Below are 18,360 nucleotides of genomic sequence, written 5' to 3' on the forward strand. Positions count from 1 at the left end.
CATAGCCTCCACAAGAATGCAGTACTAACTAAAAAAACTGTATGACATACAACTAATGTGAAAATTAACATAGAGATATTATGGGTGATAACCAAAATAGTATTCTACGCAATAGATTAAAAAATCATGTGGCCGGTCTTGAGGGGAAGACATCGTCAGAGGGACAGAATCGCGGAGCTACAACCGAATGGGACCAAGTCTCATCTACCTGTATAACCCCTAATAGACCCAATACACCCCCAAAGAAGAGGCCTGTCAATTGGGAAAGAATCCTGACATATTCTACTCCAGTTCCTAAAACATTTGACGAGAATGTCGCAAGCGTCAAAGCTCGATTGGAAGCTAAAAAGCCAAGGAGAAGTTGTTTCCTTCGCATTATACCATTTTGGGTTATAGCTTGGTTATCAAATCTAAAGTGGCCAACTTTCTCGAAAGAGAAAGCAGCAAAAAGAAACCAATTGTTGAGGCAACAGAAACATGAAGAAGAATTGAAGAAGAAGGAAAAAAGAAAAGAAGAGGCAGAGGAAAGACGCAGGTATGTAGGCCTAACTTAACAACTCAATATCAACTGCCAACTGTCTCAAACATAAACATCTATTCATGCCGCTCCCTGAATGTTGTCGAAGGTTCTACAAAACGAACGTATGTAAACTTGCGTTTATGTGGGACATGCGTGTATTCTTGGCAATAATACCACATTATTTTTTTAATTTTTACTCGATTGCATTTTGCAGTAGCCTAGTACTGCTTTTCAAAATGGTCCAGTTACAGTTAAGTAAGGGGTCATTCAAGTATTATGTAACGCAGAGGGGGTGGGGTTATAGTGTAGTTACAGTGTGTGACATAGGGGTGGGGTGGAGTGTTGCTTGAAGTGCTACATTACAAAATTAATTTTCATGGGAAGAGAAGAAATATTAAATATTCAAACTTGTATGATATTACTTTATTGAAACATATTACATCAGTGTAATACAATGTAATGTAACACAGTTGTGTTGAATTTGTGAAATCATTAAACAATGAAGTTACATCTACCATATCAAAAAATAACAATTTCCAAGAGCTATGATGTGCTGCCATCTAGTTGTTATTAAAGCAAACCATTGATAACAAATTTGTAGTGTATACAGACAAATTTGTAGTGGAGGACATTTATTCTGATAGGGCCTACTTAATGTTGTTCATCTGATTTTATTAAAATTGTTGATGTTCGGAAGGTGGGGAGGGGTGGTTCTAGAGTTACATAACATTTAGAGGGGGTTCGGGGGGTGTCAATATTTGACAAAAAATGTGTTCATGATACTTGAATGACCCCTAAAAAGTAATAAAAGCAGGGGTGACACCAGCCGGGAGGGGGAGGGGGAAGCCCCTCCCCCGTCTGGTAGAGCTCCCCCCCCCCGCTGGGGAGAAAAACCACAATTCGTAGGGGAGAAAAAAATTATATGTATTTTCTACATATTGAGACTCTAAAATCGATTAAATAAGCATTTGTAGGCCTAACCCCTAATATTGTCAAAATTTTCGGGGACCTCGGTTTGGACAAATCATGGCGCCACTACTGAATAAAAGTTAAAGTAAAATAAACATAAATTAAATAAATATCAAAAATGTAAAAAGGTAAAAAAGTCTTAGCATAAATTACACTTGAATCAATATACTGTAGATGGAATTTTTGAATTCATTAATATTTTTTCGGTGCAGTTGTTCTAATTTGCGAGCAGGTAAATTGTTCCATTGGTTTGAGGCTCTGAATTTATAAGATCTTTTGAGTTGTAGCCTGATAATAACACAAACACGCTTTATTTCAAGATCTTTTCTCTTTTCTTTTACAATTTACAGTGTTGTTGTTTTCCTCTACCACTACTGTTAAACAGAAAATACGCATATATTTAGCGGTTCAGAACGATTATGTTGTGTTTAGGCTGTTATTGTTTCCGTCCATAGCTACAGCAAGCAAACTCCCATTATCGACAGTATAACACACAACAACGACTGCTTGACAAAAAAGATTATTTAATCATTAGAAATATTTGTTTGAAATGAGTAAAAAAGAAGCTAGTTTAGGACATGATTGCAAAGATCATGAAAAGGGGAACAGTTCTAATAAGTTTCGGAAGGGGATGGATATCTTTTCGGCTGTGAAATCTGGGTAAGTATGGGAAGAATTTCTAGGCTTAGATAGGTTAGTTTATGCCCAATAAGTAGGCGAGTGTTGGCCCTTTCATGTAGGTGAATGAGAGCAAGAGAGCACGGAGAGGCCTAGCGTACCTGACGGGCTCGTCCCCAAGTTGACCACGCATTTCTGGAAACAACGTACAGTACAAACACTAGCCAAATGGGGAAGCAGAGGTGCTGCAATTATTAAATTTTTAATAAAATTATTACTCTTTTTAATAGATAGCCTAGCTAGCTAGGCCTACTACTACTAGGCCTAATGATACTAACTACTATACTAACTCAACTGGCCTAGGCCAAGGCTAGGCTTGTGTTTATTTTAGGCATAGTTCTAGGCCATAGCCAAGGCCTACTTTTATTTATGTGCAACAGAAGCCTTGCCTATGATTAATAGGTATTCTAACCTCTATTCAGGATGTCAAGGGGCCCCTGATTGGTGGTGTTTTGGATACTGAAATCATAAAATAGATAACTTCTGCTATATGCACTTGGTAATTGTAGTCCTGGGCCTAGCGGGAAATATTTTGTAGGCGTCCCGGTAACATGTCCCACTAATAAGTGATTGGATGATGTATAAAATGATTTACATTGTCAGTTTCTTTTTTCTACAGATTTCTTATACGGGTTCAGGAAATGATTGAAGAAGAAGGCCCAGAAGTTCTAAGTAGCACAGATGAAAAGGGGCACACTCCGGTCCATTGGGCTGCACTAGGGGGTCATACCAACATCATTAGACTCATGGTGGATCATAAGGCAAATCTTGGTAAATATTTTATGTTTATGTATAGTACGTAGCACATTGATCGTTACTTTTGTACATCGGTACAGCTCCATGACGCTGCAGTAATACTGCTTTGGTAAACATTGTTTTGATAATATTGACGAGGAAGATGAGGAGAAGGAAAATGAAGAGGATGATGATGAGGATGATGGTGACAATGATGATGATGGTGATCATGATGATGATGATGATGCTTAATGACTAAAATCTAAACTGTGTTCACGTACCTGCTAACCACTGCTCGACAGTAGTCTAAAATTTCAGGTCAATATTGCAGACTTGCTGGTTTCTCTACGTTTGCTCCATGTTGTAGTTTAGTTATAGTATCCCATATTTTATGTTAAACATGTTTACAGCCATTACGTTACGCTAAATACAAAAGTCTCTTTACACTTTGCCATTGTTTATCCAGTTACAGTCTTAATTTGATGCACCTAATTCAGGAGTCAGTTTTTCCTAGGCTCTAGAAGGCTAGCCTAGGCCCAAGTTCTAGCCTAAGTAAGTTATGAAAAGCCCTTTCCAGCACATAAATGATGGGATTTTGGACGGCAATTTAACTATTTTGTTAATTCTGTGTATACAATGTTAAATTCTTGCTTATTTGCAGATGTGCAGAGCAAGAATGATCTAGGACCTAGGCCCATTCACTGGGCATGTGTTAATGGCCATGTGGCAGTTGCTGATATATTACTACAGGCAGGTGTCAACATAGACACCATTGATAATAAGGTGAGATTCTGGCGAAATGATTCCAAAAAGTAGGGTGGAATTGGTTTGGAGAAGGGGGGGGGGGTGAATTTTTTTTCCCTCTATTTTTTACAATTTTATTAGTAAAATTAGTAGTACAGTAGAATATAACTAATGGTTTAACTTAAGTTGTTCTAGATACTGCATTATATGATGAGAAAAATTTTTCAACATACTGAGTTCCAACCTATACAATTCAAATAACTTGTGCTGTTTTTCCTTAGGGTTGTTCGCCATTAATCATTTCATGTCAATATGGACAAACAACATTAGCCTGTTACCTAATGGCCAAGGGGGCGAGGCTACAGCTGACCGATCGTGAGGGGGATAATGCCCTACATTGGGCAGCATTCAAAGGTAAAATTTTGGCTTGTAACTTAAGAAAACTTTCTAGAATAGTATGAGAGCGGTTGGCACAGTATTTATGATTCAGGGTGTGAACCTTGAGGGCTGTGGCTTGAACTTCTCACAGTGTATTTCGCTTGTGTATTTGGCCAAGGCACTCTACATACATTTGTCAATCTGCACCCTTGAGAATTGGGAACTGGTATGATGTATTGTGGTGTGAAGTGTCTATGGACATTGCCCGGGTAATAGAGAATAATAACATTACAATACCAGATAGTATAATACATACTCTAAGTATCGAAATGCCTGCCATCGTGTCAGGATTCAATATTTCGACATTGATTATGTCATTATCAGTGACAATGATTTCTGATGATGATATAATTAATGTTGAAATATTGAATCCCGACATGATGGTATGCATTTCGATACTTGGAGAATGTATTATACTATCTTATCTGAGATTAATCAATGGACCTTTCGATACCAGCATCTTTGTTTAGAGTTTAGCTCTATAAATTGTTTCTTAAACTAAATATATGATTGATCTTAATCTTGCAGGGCATTGTGAGTTGACAAGACTTCTAATTTACTCTGGATTCAATCCAAGGCAAATTGATAACTATGGACAGGTACTTTTTATATTTTGTTGATGTGGTTGTGCTGCTGCAGTGCTACTATTGTGCTACTGCTGTTGTGTGTTGCTACTGCCATGCTATTGTTGTTATGGTGTTTCTGTAATGTTGCTGCATTGCTACTGCTGTTATCCTGCTGCTGTTGTGCTACTCTTGTTGTGCTGCTCTGTTTCTGCTGCTGTTGTGCAACTGCTGTTGGCTACTTCTGTCCTGCTGCAGTTGACCTGCTGCTGTTGTGCTACTTCTGTTCTACTTGTGTTGTGCTACTGCTGTTGTGCTGCTGTGATGATGCTGCCATGCTACTGCTGTTGTGCTACTTTTGTTGGGCTGCTGCAGCTGTTGAGCTGCTGCTATTTTGCTATTGCTGTTGTGCTACTGCTGTTGGCCAGCTTCTCTTGTGCTACTTCTGTTAGTTGCTGTTGTGCTGTTGCTGCAGTGCTGCTGGTATTGTGTAACTGCTGCTGTAATGCTACTGTTGTTGTGCTGGTGCTGCTATGATGCTACTACTGTGCTGCTGCAGTGCTACTGTTGTGCTGCTGCAGTGATATTGTACTACTGTTGTTGTGCAGCTGCTGTTGCTACTATTATAGTACATTTCCAGCAATACTAATAATTATTGATAACACAGTTATTATTTTTCCTTCTGTATTTCCTCAGACTCCGCTCCACCTTGCTTGTATAAGCGGTGACCTAAACACAGTAAAGATGCTTTGCGAGCAAGATGGGGTTGAAATTGACAGGCCAGATCACAACCATAAGACACCGATGATGTTAGCGCAAGGGCGTAACCACAAGGATCTCATCACTTACTTGGAGGGCGAGAGTAAAATCAAAGCTAGTTTCATTCCACGAATCAATTTTAAGTATGTTTTTGGTTTAGGAACCATTGTAATACCCTTGTATGTGTGTGGTTCCTTGTCTTCTTCACTGTTTTTTGGTTATTATAGGATATTTCATGGTGTGATTTATTTATTTTTTAAGTTTTGGTGGTTTTCATTCCTAATTATTTACATCATTTTTCACTTTCCTAGCAACCCATGAGACTATGACTCTGACCCAATTGTTGCGATGTTCCAAAAGGAATTTTACCGATTATTCAGATCTAGGTCCAGATTTTTTGCGAAAAGTTACAGTAGCTTGGATATTATTGTCACTTGTGAACATACTAACCAAATTTGTAATTTTCTTGAATCTAATGAGGTATTTTTTTCTTTATTTTCTAGGAGTATTATATTTGGGCCAGCAGGCAAAAGCAAGGGTCCATTTCTTTTTTATATTTTCAATGTTTTATTTTGGGGATACCCTATGTACATGTTTAAGGTAAGTAAAATACTACCGAAGTGACACTGAGCATTTATAAAAAAATGTTAATATGTGATGATTGATGATTATGACAATGACAGTGATGAGGACTGCAATGGTAATTGTAAGGATAAACAAATAGGATGATTATAAACAAAGAGTGTATTGAAGGAAGACAATAATGATGAACAAAGAGGATGATGATGATGATGATGTCAGTGATGATGACAGTGATAGTAATAATAATAATAACAATAGTAATAATAATAAGGATAATAATAATATTAATAATAACAATAGTAATAATAATAATAATGATAATAATAATAATAACAATAGTAATAATAATAATAACAATAGTAATAATAATAATAATAATAACAATAGTAATAATAATAATAATAATAATAATAATAATAATAATAGTAATAATAATAACAATAGTAATAATAATAATAATAATAACAATAGTAATAATAATAATAATAATAACAATAGTAATAATAATAATAATAATAATAATAATCTACAAAAAGTGTGCTCAAGGCACATTAAATCGCTTAATAATTTGAAGAAGAATCCTTACACCAATCTTCCCAACGAGCCAGCGTTGCTCCCCATTTAAGTATGCGCAGATACTCATAAGGCAGTATGTTGAGCATCAGCATCTTCCACCCCAGGATAAGCCCAGGGCTCCACTACCGTGCACAACAAAAAGAGGAGGAAGAGGGAATTAATTAATAACTAAGCAAATTTTCTGTAATTACTGTATTGAGAAACTTTATTTTTCTTTCCAATTTCTTCCAGTGTGTGCCTACAACTTTTGCTCTCAATCCTGGTGTTCATTATGTGTTTCTGTTCCTTAATGTTATAATGTGGTACACATTGTATAAGGCATACTCATTGGATCCAGGATTTCTTCCCAAAAACTCATCAGATTATGATCAAGCCATTAAAAGAGTAAGTACATAAGCATGCAGGATAATAATGTCGTTGGTCTCATATAAAATATCATGGCAACGCCTTAATGCACTTCAAATAAGGGACTTTAAACTAGAGTATGGGAGGCGGTTGACTTTATAAGCCCTACCTACCTTTACACTTTCCTAGTACATCAAAGCAAATTTAAGATTTCATTAAAGAAAATTATATTTAATGACTTTAGTGAAGCTTTTGCAGAAGTAGCTCTTTCCCCAAGGCACAGTCTAAATCGTAAAATCAGTACTTAAATTTGTTTTCACCTGCAGTGGCGGATCCAGGAATTCAAGATAGAGGGAGCCCATTGACTTTTACAGATGGGGAGTCTAGACCACCTCAGCCCCACCATGGTTGAGGCTGAAAAATATATGATTATGGCACCTCTAGTTGGCCGGAAATGACACTCTCAGACATAAATTTGATTATTACTGACTGTATTTTCCTTTTTCTCCCACTTTTTAAAAATAATTTTGAACAATTTATAGGGGCCCTTGGCCAGCTCGTTTCTCCCCCCACCCCTTAAATTCATCACTGACAAGTTCTTTTTTGCATTGTTGTTGCAAGTCCAAACAACATTATTAACTGTTGTCAGTGGCAACATTGTGAAGTGTTTTGAAAGCAGTATGTAAAACCAGAAAGTTGTTGTTATCAGTGTTGTTTTTGTTATTGTCAGTGTTGATGTCATCTCAGTTGATTTTAAGCAATGTAATTGAAAATGCACATCTCAAAGGCAGAGCAGTTTTGCAGGGATTTTGTCAATAAGAAAAAATTCCCACTGAATAATATAGAATGGTACTGGGTGAAGACTTGATTTCTTGCTTTGAACAAGGTATCTTATAAAGATAAGCCTATCTAATAGAGGGTCAACACCAGGACATACCTCCGACTTTAAATTGACAGAGATAGAAAAATGTTATTTTGAATACAGACAATTTATACAAAATAGGCCTTGGCCAATGGCCTAGTCCAGGTAGATTATGAAAAAACAAGTGAAGTGATAAATTTATGCACAAGTATGTTATCTCCTAAAATAAATTTATAATTTTATTTTAATAATGTCTATTTTTTTCAAGGTTGCCCACTTTGATGAATGGAAACAGGGTCAAAATCCGTTGAAACGTCTTTGTCACACGTGTCGTCTAGTGAAGCCAATGAGAGCGAAGCACTGTAGAATATGCAACCGATGTGTTCAGCACTTCGATCATCACTGCCCTTATGTGTATAATTGCGTAGGATATAAAAATAGGTAAGATAGAAAAAACATCTTGATTTATTATAATTCTTAAATTATATCTTGGTATTGTCTGTTAGGAGTTTTTGGCTATTATTTAACTAAAGTTTTGAAAATTGATTCACTGTTATTCTTTATTGGATGAATAAAATTTAATCTGAAATTTTTTTATTAACATCATCAACTAATCATCCTTATTATTATTCAAAGAATAATGAATAATTGATAAACAAAAAGAATAAATAATTGATGATTAAAATATATGAATAATTGATAATCAAAAGAATGAATAATGCTCACAAATATAATTGAGTTATAAAATATATATTGCTGATAATATTTTTAAGGGTTGATAAAAACTAAAACAATCTTATTTTGTATTTTGATGTATTTTTATTATAATTATTTTAACCCTACTATATAACAAGGAAAACAAATCTTAGAATTGTTATGACAATAAAGAATATCTAAATCTGAATCTGATTGTCTCATACAGTAATCACTAATATTTTATTCTACATTTTCTTTCTGCTTAGGACATACTTTGTTGGTTTCACAAGTTGCGTGTCTCTGCTAGCCATGTTCACCTTTTACTTCTCGTATGTTATAATCTCTTTGGAGGGCTGGCAGTGGCTGTACATCATAGGCATTTTGGAAGTCAGTTTCTTTGGCTTAGTAACTTCAGGGTTATGCTGTGCTACGGTAAGCCATACTCAAATTAAGTATTAAGTGAGAGCAAGAGTATAGAATTGTAAGAGGTCCAACTATCTTTATTTTACATTGACACAATGAAATGAAAAAGGCTGTACTGAGATAGGGTGTGGCCTATTAGAATTTGAATAGAGTTCGAAACATGTTCTAAATAACGCAGAACAATCTTTGCAAAAGTGTGTGTAAAGTTTACTGGTGTTATACAGGCATTTTTCAAATATATATTAGATAATTTTTATGTTATCATTATTATTTTTTTTTATTTAGTGGTATATGGCAATGACAAATACCAACACCAACGAACGAATCAACTATAAGAAATATGATTACCTGAAGGACGGAAACAACCACTACCACAATCCATTTGACCGAGGCGTTCGGTACAACTGCCAGGAATATTTTCACTTTCGCAAACCAATGGTGGATGAGGAAGTTGAGAATATCTACGCTTACACAGTATAACATTGTATATGATAATGTTACTGTATCATAACTGTAGATTAATAACATGTTAATTGCTGTATACATATATATAACTTAAGCCTTTTTATTGTAAATTTAATTGCAGGTATTATATATATGGGCAAATGGCAGATATTTGTTGCATAAAACATTACAGCATGATAGACATGGAATTTGAAATAATCAGTCTGACATGTATGCTCCGAAAATTGCTGAATGTGGGGGTGGCGGGAGGGAGGGAGGCAATCTTGACTGTGAACTTATAATATAGAAATTCCATAAACGAGGATGGACAGTGGAATCATTTGTCTTCTACAGGTGCTTTGATGTAATGGTCAGTACATTTTCTTCTAGTGTTAAGTCCTGTCCAGATTATTATTATTATTATTGTATATCCATATATAGTCATGATGTGATGTCATCATGACCATATTTAGGCATATTTTATAGTCTGGACAGGACTTGAATGCCAGTGACTTGAGTATATGTAGAAACTTCATAACTTAATATTCATTTTTAAATTTCCTTTAATTTTTTAAATGATGGTTCTGTTGTGGAAAAAAAAACACAGCATACTTTAGGGTAATTTTATATTAAAAGTCCTTCAAAAGAGATTTCTCTTTAACGGGAGAAAATAATATGTATTTAGTTAAGCTGCAAACAAACTGAATTTGAATTTTTGAATCGGAAGGCTTACTGAACCGATCGGAAGAAAATAGGGATGGTGGCGTTCAGCATATCGGAAACATGGTCCAAATTTCAGTTCAGATTTGATGTGAATGCAGCTGTACACTTAATGCCATCGTAGAGGTACTTTGCTGGCAATTACAGAAGTAGGGGTTTTGATACACTTATTATTCAAAGAGGCCGCACAAAATGTCGTACAAAATACCTTAAATCAGGGTTGACAGAAAGGGAACTTTACCCTCAAGTCTTTAACACCATTATTAGGCCATAAATACAATATATATACGTACCTCATACATAGACTCTTGGCATCTGATTGGTTAAGAAGTGAAGGCAATAGAAAGTACTACAGTTATTACCCTATGGGATAGTAATCTTTGCCTTGCCGTGCAAATGTAATTTATGACACGCACAAACGGTAAAGGAGACGCGACTACTCCAACGCTAGCTGAGAGAGATTGGACCTCAGAAAGTAATCCTAGCCTAATTGGTGTGTACTATTTTCATTACTTTTTTAGGTCTCAACTTTTTCAGGTGTATGTGTGAGGTACCATATATATAAAACAAATATTGACTGCTCTAGATTCTGGGAGTGGTAAATTGTATAGCCCCTCTGTGATATGGAGATTGTAGCCTATCTTCTGTCAGGACTTCGCCCCCCCCCCCCCAAATCACCTTTGGCTACCTCCAAATCACCTTTGGGCAATAGATTTCACCATTGCCCTCATGAGCAGTCAGTACAGTATTTATATAGTATTGGCCATGCACATGTTCGGAATTCAGGGTCAAGTCCTGTCCAGACTCAATTATATTTAACAAAAACATCTGAAATGTCTAAATATGGTCATGATGACATATCATGACCATAATATATAGCCACATCATGACTATATATGGGCACATCATGACTATATATGGGCACATCATGACTATATATATGCACACATTATGACGTGTGTTTTCGCCCTTCATGCGATATCCGCTGTCACAAGAGTACGAAATCGTCTTAGTTCGTTCGTTCTCAACTGAAACAATCATTGAGCCATGGTTGAATGGCGTAATAGGCAGCCCGCATTTTTGACAGGACGGTCTTTGTGTTGGGTACCAATGGCCATTATTACCACACGTTTGAACAGAAGTGCCATCTAAACTATAGTCCCCGTTGCAGGTGAACCTGACCTGGCTTCCAACAGTCAAACCAGAGCCATGTACATGACCATTTTCAATCGGACTAACTTCAGGGCAGACAATTTCTAGAACGTAATATTAAACATATCTGTATGTATTTATGATGAAATATCAAGGCGTTAAAAATACATGTATACCGGTCACTTGGTAGCTTATACTAATTACCAGCTTAATGTTTTTATAATAATTATGATTATTAAAATACAGTAACTGTGCCATATTTATAGGGGGTAACCCTTCCAGCGTATCCTAGGATTCGCTGATATATTCAGGGTCCCTCTAATCAGTCAGTCAATCAATCAATCAATCAATCTATGGATTTATAAGGTGCATAATACAAGTCTCTATGCGCCGATAAAAAGACTAATGAAAGTGAAACAAGCAAGCAAACAAGGTAGGTGCGAGACCAGGTGCCGTTAGGGAATAGTCAGTGTGCCGTTCTAAATACTGACGTAATTGAAATCATGTGATGCTTTATCAGGGGAGTCTCCTTGTGAAGCTTAGAGAGTGGAGATTTTATTAGTGAAGAAAAAACTTTCTAGCTGTTATTGGAATCAACCCAGGACCCTGGTATTAGAAGGCAAGCATCTTAACCACTAAGCTATACAACGCTACTCCACTATCGGTTGTTGTCCTGGTTTACCTTTACAGTAAGGGTTGGTTCCAGACCATTGCAAATCTGGTTCGCATGTTCTTTTGGTTGGACCTATAAGGTTGAAACCAGCTTCACAGTTGTACACTGCAGTTGCCCCAACGTGATGCACCCTGCCGTTGCCTGGCCGAGGAGCTGGTCCACATCCTGTGACTAAATGAGGACACATTTGTAAGAATAACGTCCAACCAAGATAATAATTAACTCAATAGAGCTTTCTGCTAAGCTCCGCCCCTAGGATGTTACTAAGGTCCCACCAAAACAATAGCGTAAATGTTGCGCGTATTCCTGACACGGTTCTGATAGGGCAGTTAAGTTTGATTTTGACACTTCAGAAAGATCTATTTTGGATAACGTCGTAAGTGTGATTTACATAAAAATAAGAACAGCGAAGCTTGAAATAGTTCAGTTGTTGCTTAATAGTTCGCCCCCCGGACCAGTTCACCTACATATTTTACTCTGGTTTTCCAATTTTGCTTACTTTAACTTAAACTTTAATTTTGATGCAAGTACTGCAAAAACTTCCCTCTTCAAAAGGAGGCATACACGTTCAGATTTCTCTGCGGCTACTCAACAAAAAGGTTCTAAATTTACCAAACATTGTTATATTCCAGCAAACAAAAGCGTTATTATAACATTGTCGAAGATGTTGATAGGTTAAACCCGATTTCCATATAAAGATCGCTACATGTTATCACTGACTCCTTTGGAGACGCTGGTTGGTCAGTTGAATAAAGCCTGGTTTCCTTAAAATCGCTACTCTGTCACTACGGTGTTTTCATAGTGCAATCGGGGATTTGACTGACCAATCAGCATCACGAACGCTGTCGGTGATAGCGTGTAGCGATTGTATTGAAAAGCTTCAGGGAGCGTTCCCTGTTGCGTTGGAGACAGTTACGCAGGTTTGCAGTGAAAACGCTGTGGAGACTGTGTACCGATTCTATGGAAACCAAGCTTTATGCCAGAAAGTAACGTTAACGTTGCAGAAGCATTTGCAACTTTATTCAGAAAAATTTAGATTTATGATTCTACAAAAAAATTGTTTTGAACTAAACAGAACGTTATTATTACATGATTTATCATTATGTGTGCTGTACTATTAAACATTATCTGTTGAGTCTGACGGATAAATAATATGAAATAGTGTATGACCAGCGTAAAGGAGCATTCACACTCAGAAGCTGAATTTTCTGATGCGAATGCCTCAAAACCGATCTGAAAATGGAATCAGTATGTGAAAATAGGGAGGCTGGCGTTCAGCGCATTGGAAATGCTTTCCTAATTTCAGATTTGGAACCGATATGTGAATGCAGCTGGCCTTCTCCTAATTCTATAATTAAATTTCTATTAAAGTTCGTTGGTTGTCTGTATGCTTTACCTAAACATGTAGTTCCGTCAGTACTTAATTCATAGCCTGGATCACAAGCGCATTGATAACTTCCCAGTGTGTTGTAGCACCAATGCTCGCAGACTTGCGGCGATGCACATTCATTGATATCTGTGAAAATACACATGGTCTCATCAACTAACGTTACATTTCCAAAATCTCATGGTTTAGTCATAATTCATGCAATAAAATGTGCGTACAAACAAGATAAAATCATCACATGCTGTACATATTGTTAGTACACGTTTTTATTATGATTAAATATTGCTCATGACTGTCATTTTATCACGAAAGTGTATGCATTTCAGTAAAGAAAAAAAATAGGCCTATAAACAGGAAACATAAAAACGTATTGTTTAAGTGCTTCCGGCACACCGCGTAGATAGTTCTGAAAAAAAAACAACCCGTTGTTTTTGTTGAGAATGATGTTTCGATTGAGTGCTTTAAGCGTCATCTGGAGTAGCCTATATCTGCAGAGTCCAAACAGGAAAATACGTATATGATTGGAAAGTGCTCGAGACTGCTGCTTTGGTGGGATAATTTCTGTTATACAGTACATACTGTATTACAATATTATCATTTGCTTGAAAGAAATGTAATTTATATATATATAATATACTAATATTATTATTATTATTATTATTATTATTATTATTATTATTATTATTATTATTATTATTTTGTGTTTTGTATTGTATTTTATGTAAATTTTTGAAATTGTATTGGGCCTAATGAACACAAGCTTTTGCTTTATTTTAGATCCCCACTTTTACTTATTTTATTGTTTCTAATTTAGATTGTGTGATTTAGTTGTGAAATAAAAAATAAATAATAATAAGCGATAGTGGAGACTACTGCAGGTGTGAAAAGGCTCTCTTTACGATTAAAGCAACTTCGGTCGTGACTATAGCCGTATTCGGCTGGTCGTTCTTCGTTAAACCACGCCCACCTGCACAGTGGAAAAAATCCTACTTAACGAAGACGACCAGTCGAATAAAAAACTTGTAAATACTCGACAAAACAAAATGGCTGCATAGTTACCGCGATACACACTGGGTAATCAAGAGTGCTTCGGCTTGAGGCAGTATACATTTTTCGTAAAAAAATGTTTTCATCCCGTTTTTGAATTCCGTTGGCCTACAATTATTTTTTGACTTCATGTGGGTAAATTTTATAATTTTTATCTTTTGAAATTTAATCTAAAATTATAGGCCTATTAACACAAATGTTGTTTTTAAACTGACCAATCGGTCATGTTTGTTTTGGTCACGTGGATAACGCACTCTGGTTACATTAATTTTCGTTGCTAACGAAGTATATTTTACGAACCAATCGAATGAAAATAATACTCAACGAAAATTCGAAACGAAATGAACCAGTCGAATAAGCTCATTCTCAAAAAAAAGACATCAGTTCTTTTCAGAATGTATCTACGTAGTGTAGAGCAAGCATAAATAAACATAAATACATATTATGTAGCTGGCATTCAATGATGCTAATACGTGTTTCCAGAATTATTATTATTATTATTGTGCACAAACTTCGTGCACATCAACATCACAGAGAGATTTCTAAAATGCTGAATACTGCATTACTATTTCTACAATGAACCATACCTTGACAGAAATTGGTATTGACAAGTGCGAAACCATCTCTGCATGAACACACGTGACCCATAGGTGTGTTTATACACAATTGTTGACATCCGCCTGCATCCACGTCCGAATAGCATTCATTTATATCTACCAACAAATAACGTCAACAATATGAAACTCTTTATATGCCCATAATATAAATTATTTTGGCCTATACGGATCACTAGACATGGAGCTATAATGCTTTATGAACTCTCCTGCTTTACGAGGGTTAGTAACTATGGGCAGATTTAGGGGGTTCGGCCCGGCCCCTGCCCCCCCCCCACCTTTCGGAAGGTAAACAAAAAGAAAAAAGAAAGAAAAAAAGAAAAAAATGATAGCCCAGAACGCCTCAAATGTTATTTTCGGGCGTCTAGAACACACAGTGTTGTCTCGATCGGCCGAACTTTCGCACCCCCCCCCCCCTTTGGACATCTCTGGATCCGCCCCTCAGTAAGCGGTCGAGTTGTTTTTAATCACCCTGTGACAGGGTATTGACAAAGGCCCCTCGAGTGAAAGGCAAGTTCCACCAAGCTATTCAACTCATCTCCTTATGTGGAATACCTCATGTAATACGAATGTTTCGTAACAACCACTGGTTATTGAATTATGTTTGCATACAAGATGAAAAGCGGTCGTATAGATCCTCATTTAATGAATATTTTATGATTACGCTTGCAATGTATAGTAGGGTATTCATGCAAAGCACAGGATATGCCAGGGGTGGTGGAAATTAGAACACGCCGTCTCCACAGTTCCAATGGGGCCTAAAAATTGGGATGTGATCGAATTATCTTTTTGAAATCATGCTACAATGTGTGAAATCCATATGCTTACCGACACAATACCTTCTACTGTATGATGAACGGAAACCTAGACGGCAAGCGCATTCGTAGCTGCCTTCCACGTTGATGCAATCTTCCACACACAACCCGTTGTTTTCCAGACATTCATTTACATCTATATAAAATGATCATGAGTATTACAATTACAATATATTTATTAAGGGACCTTTCCGTAAAGCACCATCAACCTTGAATATTGTTAATAAGGTGTGGTGGGAACTTAAATCGCAAATCTACTTCACTTTCCTGGCTACTGAATTACGTGTTTTGATTTGTCTATGTTGAAGTTGTGTGCAAACATAGGTCAAGCGTTAAGATTGGTCCCCATACAAGATCGCTACATGGTGTTTTCAGTGCAATCGTTGCACTGCATAGCAGTCACCGACACAATCGGGATGGCTCACCGATTCGACCGACTAAATCAGCATCATCAGAAGCTAGCGATAGCGTGTGCGATTGCAATCGCGTTTTCACTGCAATCCTTGCACTGGTGCGTTGCTGTCCCCGACGCAATCGGGAACGCTGACGCTCCCTGATTCAACTGACCAATCAGCATTGCAAATGGTGTCAGCGATAGCATGTAGCGATTTTTATGGAAACCAGGCTTTTTGCATAGCCACGAAAAAGTGCTGGCGCCACAAACCGGACAGTTTCAAAACATAGGTTAGGATCATAAAGTAGACCATAACTCCATGGTTAGGGTTTCGTGTAGTATACGGAGAATCATAATGGGTTCTCACGATGTGTCATATTATCGTCTCAAAGACAGTCTATTGTTTTCTAATTAGTAACAGACCACATTTCCTACCAATACACTGCGAATCTGTTCCCGTCCAACTACCTTCCCTGTTGCATGTGCGTCGTTCACTTCCTTGTAATCGGTAACCCTCTTCACACGTGTAGGTAACCTGCTCTCCATGAGCGTACCTAGAGAGTTTAGGCGTTACACTACCATGAATTGGCGGTAAAAGCACACACTCCACTTCTGTAAGGTAAAGTAAAAAAATAAAAAATAAAATTTTCGTCTGAACTTTTCCAAAGGAAGAGGGTTAATTTTTTTTCTGTTGACTGTTCTTTTTAGTTTGAAAGTGAATAGCTATTAACAACGAATCTTATCTACTAAGTAGAGGAATATAACATTTGAATGTAAACCTGTTATTCGAGTTTGTAAAAATTATCAAATTCAACACATCTTTATTTAATCTCAATTTTATTTAAATATTACTTTAAAACATTTGGTATGTACTAAATACACCTATGGAATTACACTTCACTGAACAAAAAATGAACACTACAATTAAAAAAAAAACAATTATAAAACTTTCATTGAAATAAGATTAGCCACTAATGAAGTGAAAGGTAAAAAGTTCAGTTCATTTAAAATGTATCATGTTGCCAACTGAGATCGTTATTTATAAGAGGCTTCGTGTTCGTCCATTTTTTTAGTTCTGTAGTGGCTTAAAAGCGGCTTGAGACTTTTTTTTTGTTTTTGTTTGTTTTGTTTTGTTTTTAATCGTGGAAGACCCCATAAAAATGCCTACCTATTTCACAGTATGTTCCCCTATACTGTGGCACACATTCACATAGGAAGCTCTTAACTCCATCGATACAGCGCCCTCCATGTTGGCAAGGAGCAGATTCGCAGTCATCAATGTTGATCTCGCAAACATTTCCTTTATAAGTACATAAAAATATATTAACTTATTTATTGTTTTAAATACCTTTTCAATGCATTATTATCGTAATAACCGCGCAATAAAATACATCGTATTTAAATTTATTTATTATCTTCATTCCACTGAACTGTAACTGTTAGAAAAACTGTATCTCAATCACAATGAGATGAGAACGATCTATATCTATACCTAATATAATATGTTCACATAATGCTTACCAGTATATAATTAGGATATGCTGACTTAAAAATTGCGAATTTATTAATATTGATCATACATCATTGGATAGGTCTACATTACCACTGGCTAAATCTATAAAAGTATCACAAGATTCAGGCCTACCTACAAATCCAGGCAGGCATGCGCAAACATATGAACTGCCATCATCTGCGCATGTCCCGTGGTTACACGGATTTGGATTACAATTCTGACTGGCAATTTCACATCTATCCCCTTGGTATCCGGATACACATGCGCAGTAAGCGTCGTCCACCTCATCCACACACCTTCCTCCATTCAAACATGTTTTGCGCTGGCACTGATCAAGATCTATTGAAGATAATGTAACTTAACATTTCATTTCATGTAATAACAATTTCGAACAATATTAACTTTGCCAATGTTCAGGTACGACTATAGGAAAAAATACAAATACAGCTCAAAAGACTGCTGTCGCTAAAACATAAATAATATAGGAAAATATATAAATGTTAAAGAAGACAATCATCTGGATCTAGTAAATATTTACTGCTGTAGCGAAACGTCATTAAAAGAGAAAACATCGAATAAAGACTTAAACATGTTTTACAATGTCTCAAAATTAAACCTTAAAGGTATTGAAATAGCAATTTTTAGATACATAAAAATACAATGCAATATAAGCGATATAATTATTCATCTAAATAGAATTACATATATATT

At 36.3% G+C, this 18,360-nt stretch overlaps 2 protein-coding genes across 3 annotated transcripts in view; one reads left to right on the plus strand and one right to left on the minus strand.

The window, feature by feature from the left end:
• Positions 1 to 10,973, plus strand: LOC117107188 (probable protein S-acyltransferase 23). Of its 2 annotated transcripts, none has more exons than XM_033248792.1 (11): positions 1 to 535; positions 2,787 to 2,938; positions 3,564 to 3,685; positions 3,928 to 4,060; positions 4,613 to 4,683; positions 5,344 to 5,549; positions 5,910 to 6,006; positions 6,796 to 6,948; positions 8,040 to 8,212; positions 8,734 to 8,899; positions 9,176 to 10,973. In XM_033248792.1, the coding sequence occupies exons 1-11, from the start codon at positions 81 to 83 to the stop codon at positions 9,368 to 9,370; spliced, it is 1,923 nt and encodes a 640-aa protein (XP_033104683.1). In that variant the 5' UTR covers positions 1 to 80; the 3' UTR covers positions 9,371 to 10,973. The 2 variants fall into 2 exon arrangements, with proteins under 2 accessions (XP_033104683.1, XP_033104684.1); XM_033248793.1 differs by lacking the exon at positions 1 to 535 and adding an exon at positions 1,936 to 2,149.
• LOC117107172 (sushi, von Willebrand factor type A, EGF and pentraxin domain-containing protein 1-like) overlaps positions 10,130 to 18,360 on the minus strand; it is a 24,308-nt gene continuing 16,077 nt past the window's right edge. Inside the window, exons 24-32 of the mRNA XM_033248764.1 lie at positions 17,782 to 17,988; positions 17,305 to 17,436; positions 16,572 to 16,748; positions 15,756 to 15,878; positions 14,901 to 15,026; positions 13,276 to 13,395; positions 11,889 to 12,050; positions 11,011 to 11,310; positions 10,130 to 10,188 (exon numbers count right to left, since the gene is read on the minus strand). Of these exons, the coding sequence (XP_033104655.1) occupies positions 10,130 to 10,188; positions 11,011 to 11,310; positions 11,889 to 12,050; positions 13,276 to 13,395; positions 14,901 to 15,026; positions 15,756 to 15,878; positions 16,572 to 16,748; positions 17,305 to 17,436; positions 17,782 to 17,988 (1,406 nt within the window). The remainder of the gene's footprint in view (positions 10,189 to 11,010; positions 11,311 to 11,888; positions 12,051 to 13,275; positions 13,396 to 14,900; positions 15,027 to 15,755; positions 15,879 to 16,571; positions 16,749 to 17,304; positions 17,437 to 17,781; positions 17,989 to 18,360) is intronic.

The sequence above is a fragment of the Anneissia japonica genome, unplaced genomic scaffold, assembly GCF_011630105.1.
Source record: "Anneissia japonica isolate Jap-2015-1 unplaced genomic scaffold, ASM1163010v1 scaffold287864_len1152817_cov193, whole genome shotgun sequence".
In the NCBI taxonomy this organism is placed as follows: Eukaryota; Metazoa; Echinodermata; class Crinoidea; order Comatulida; family Comatulidae; genus Anneissia; species Anneissia japonica.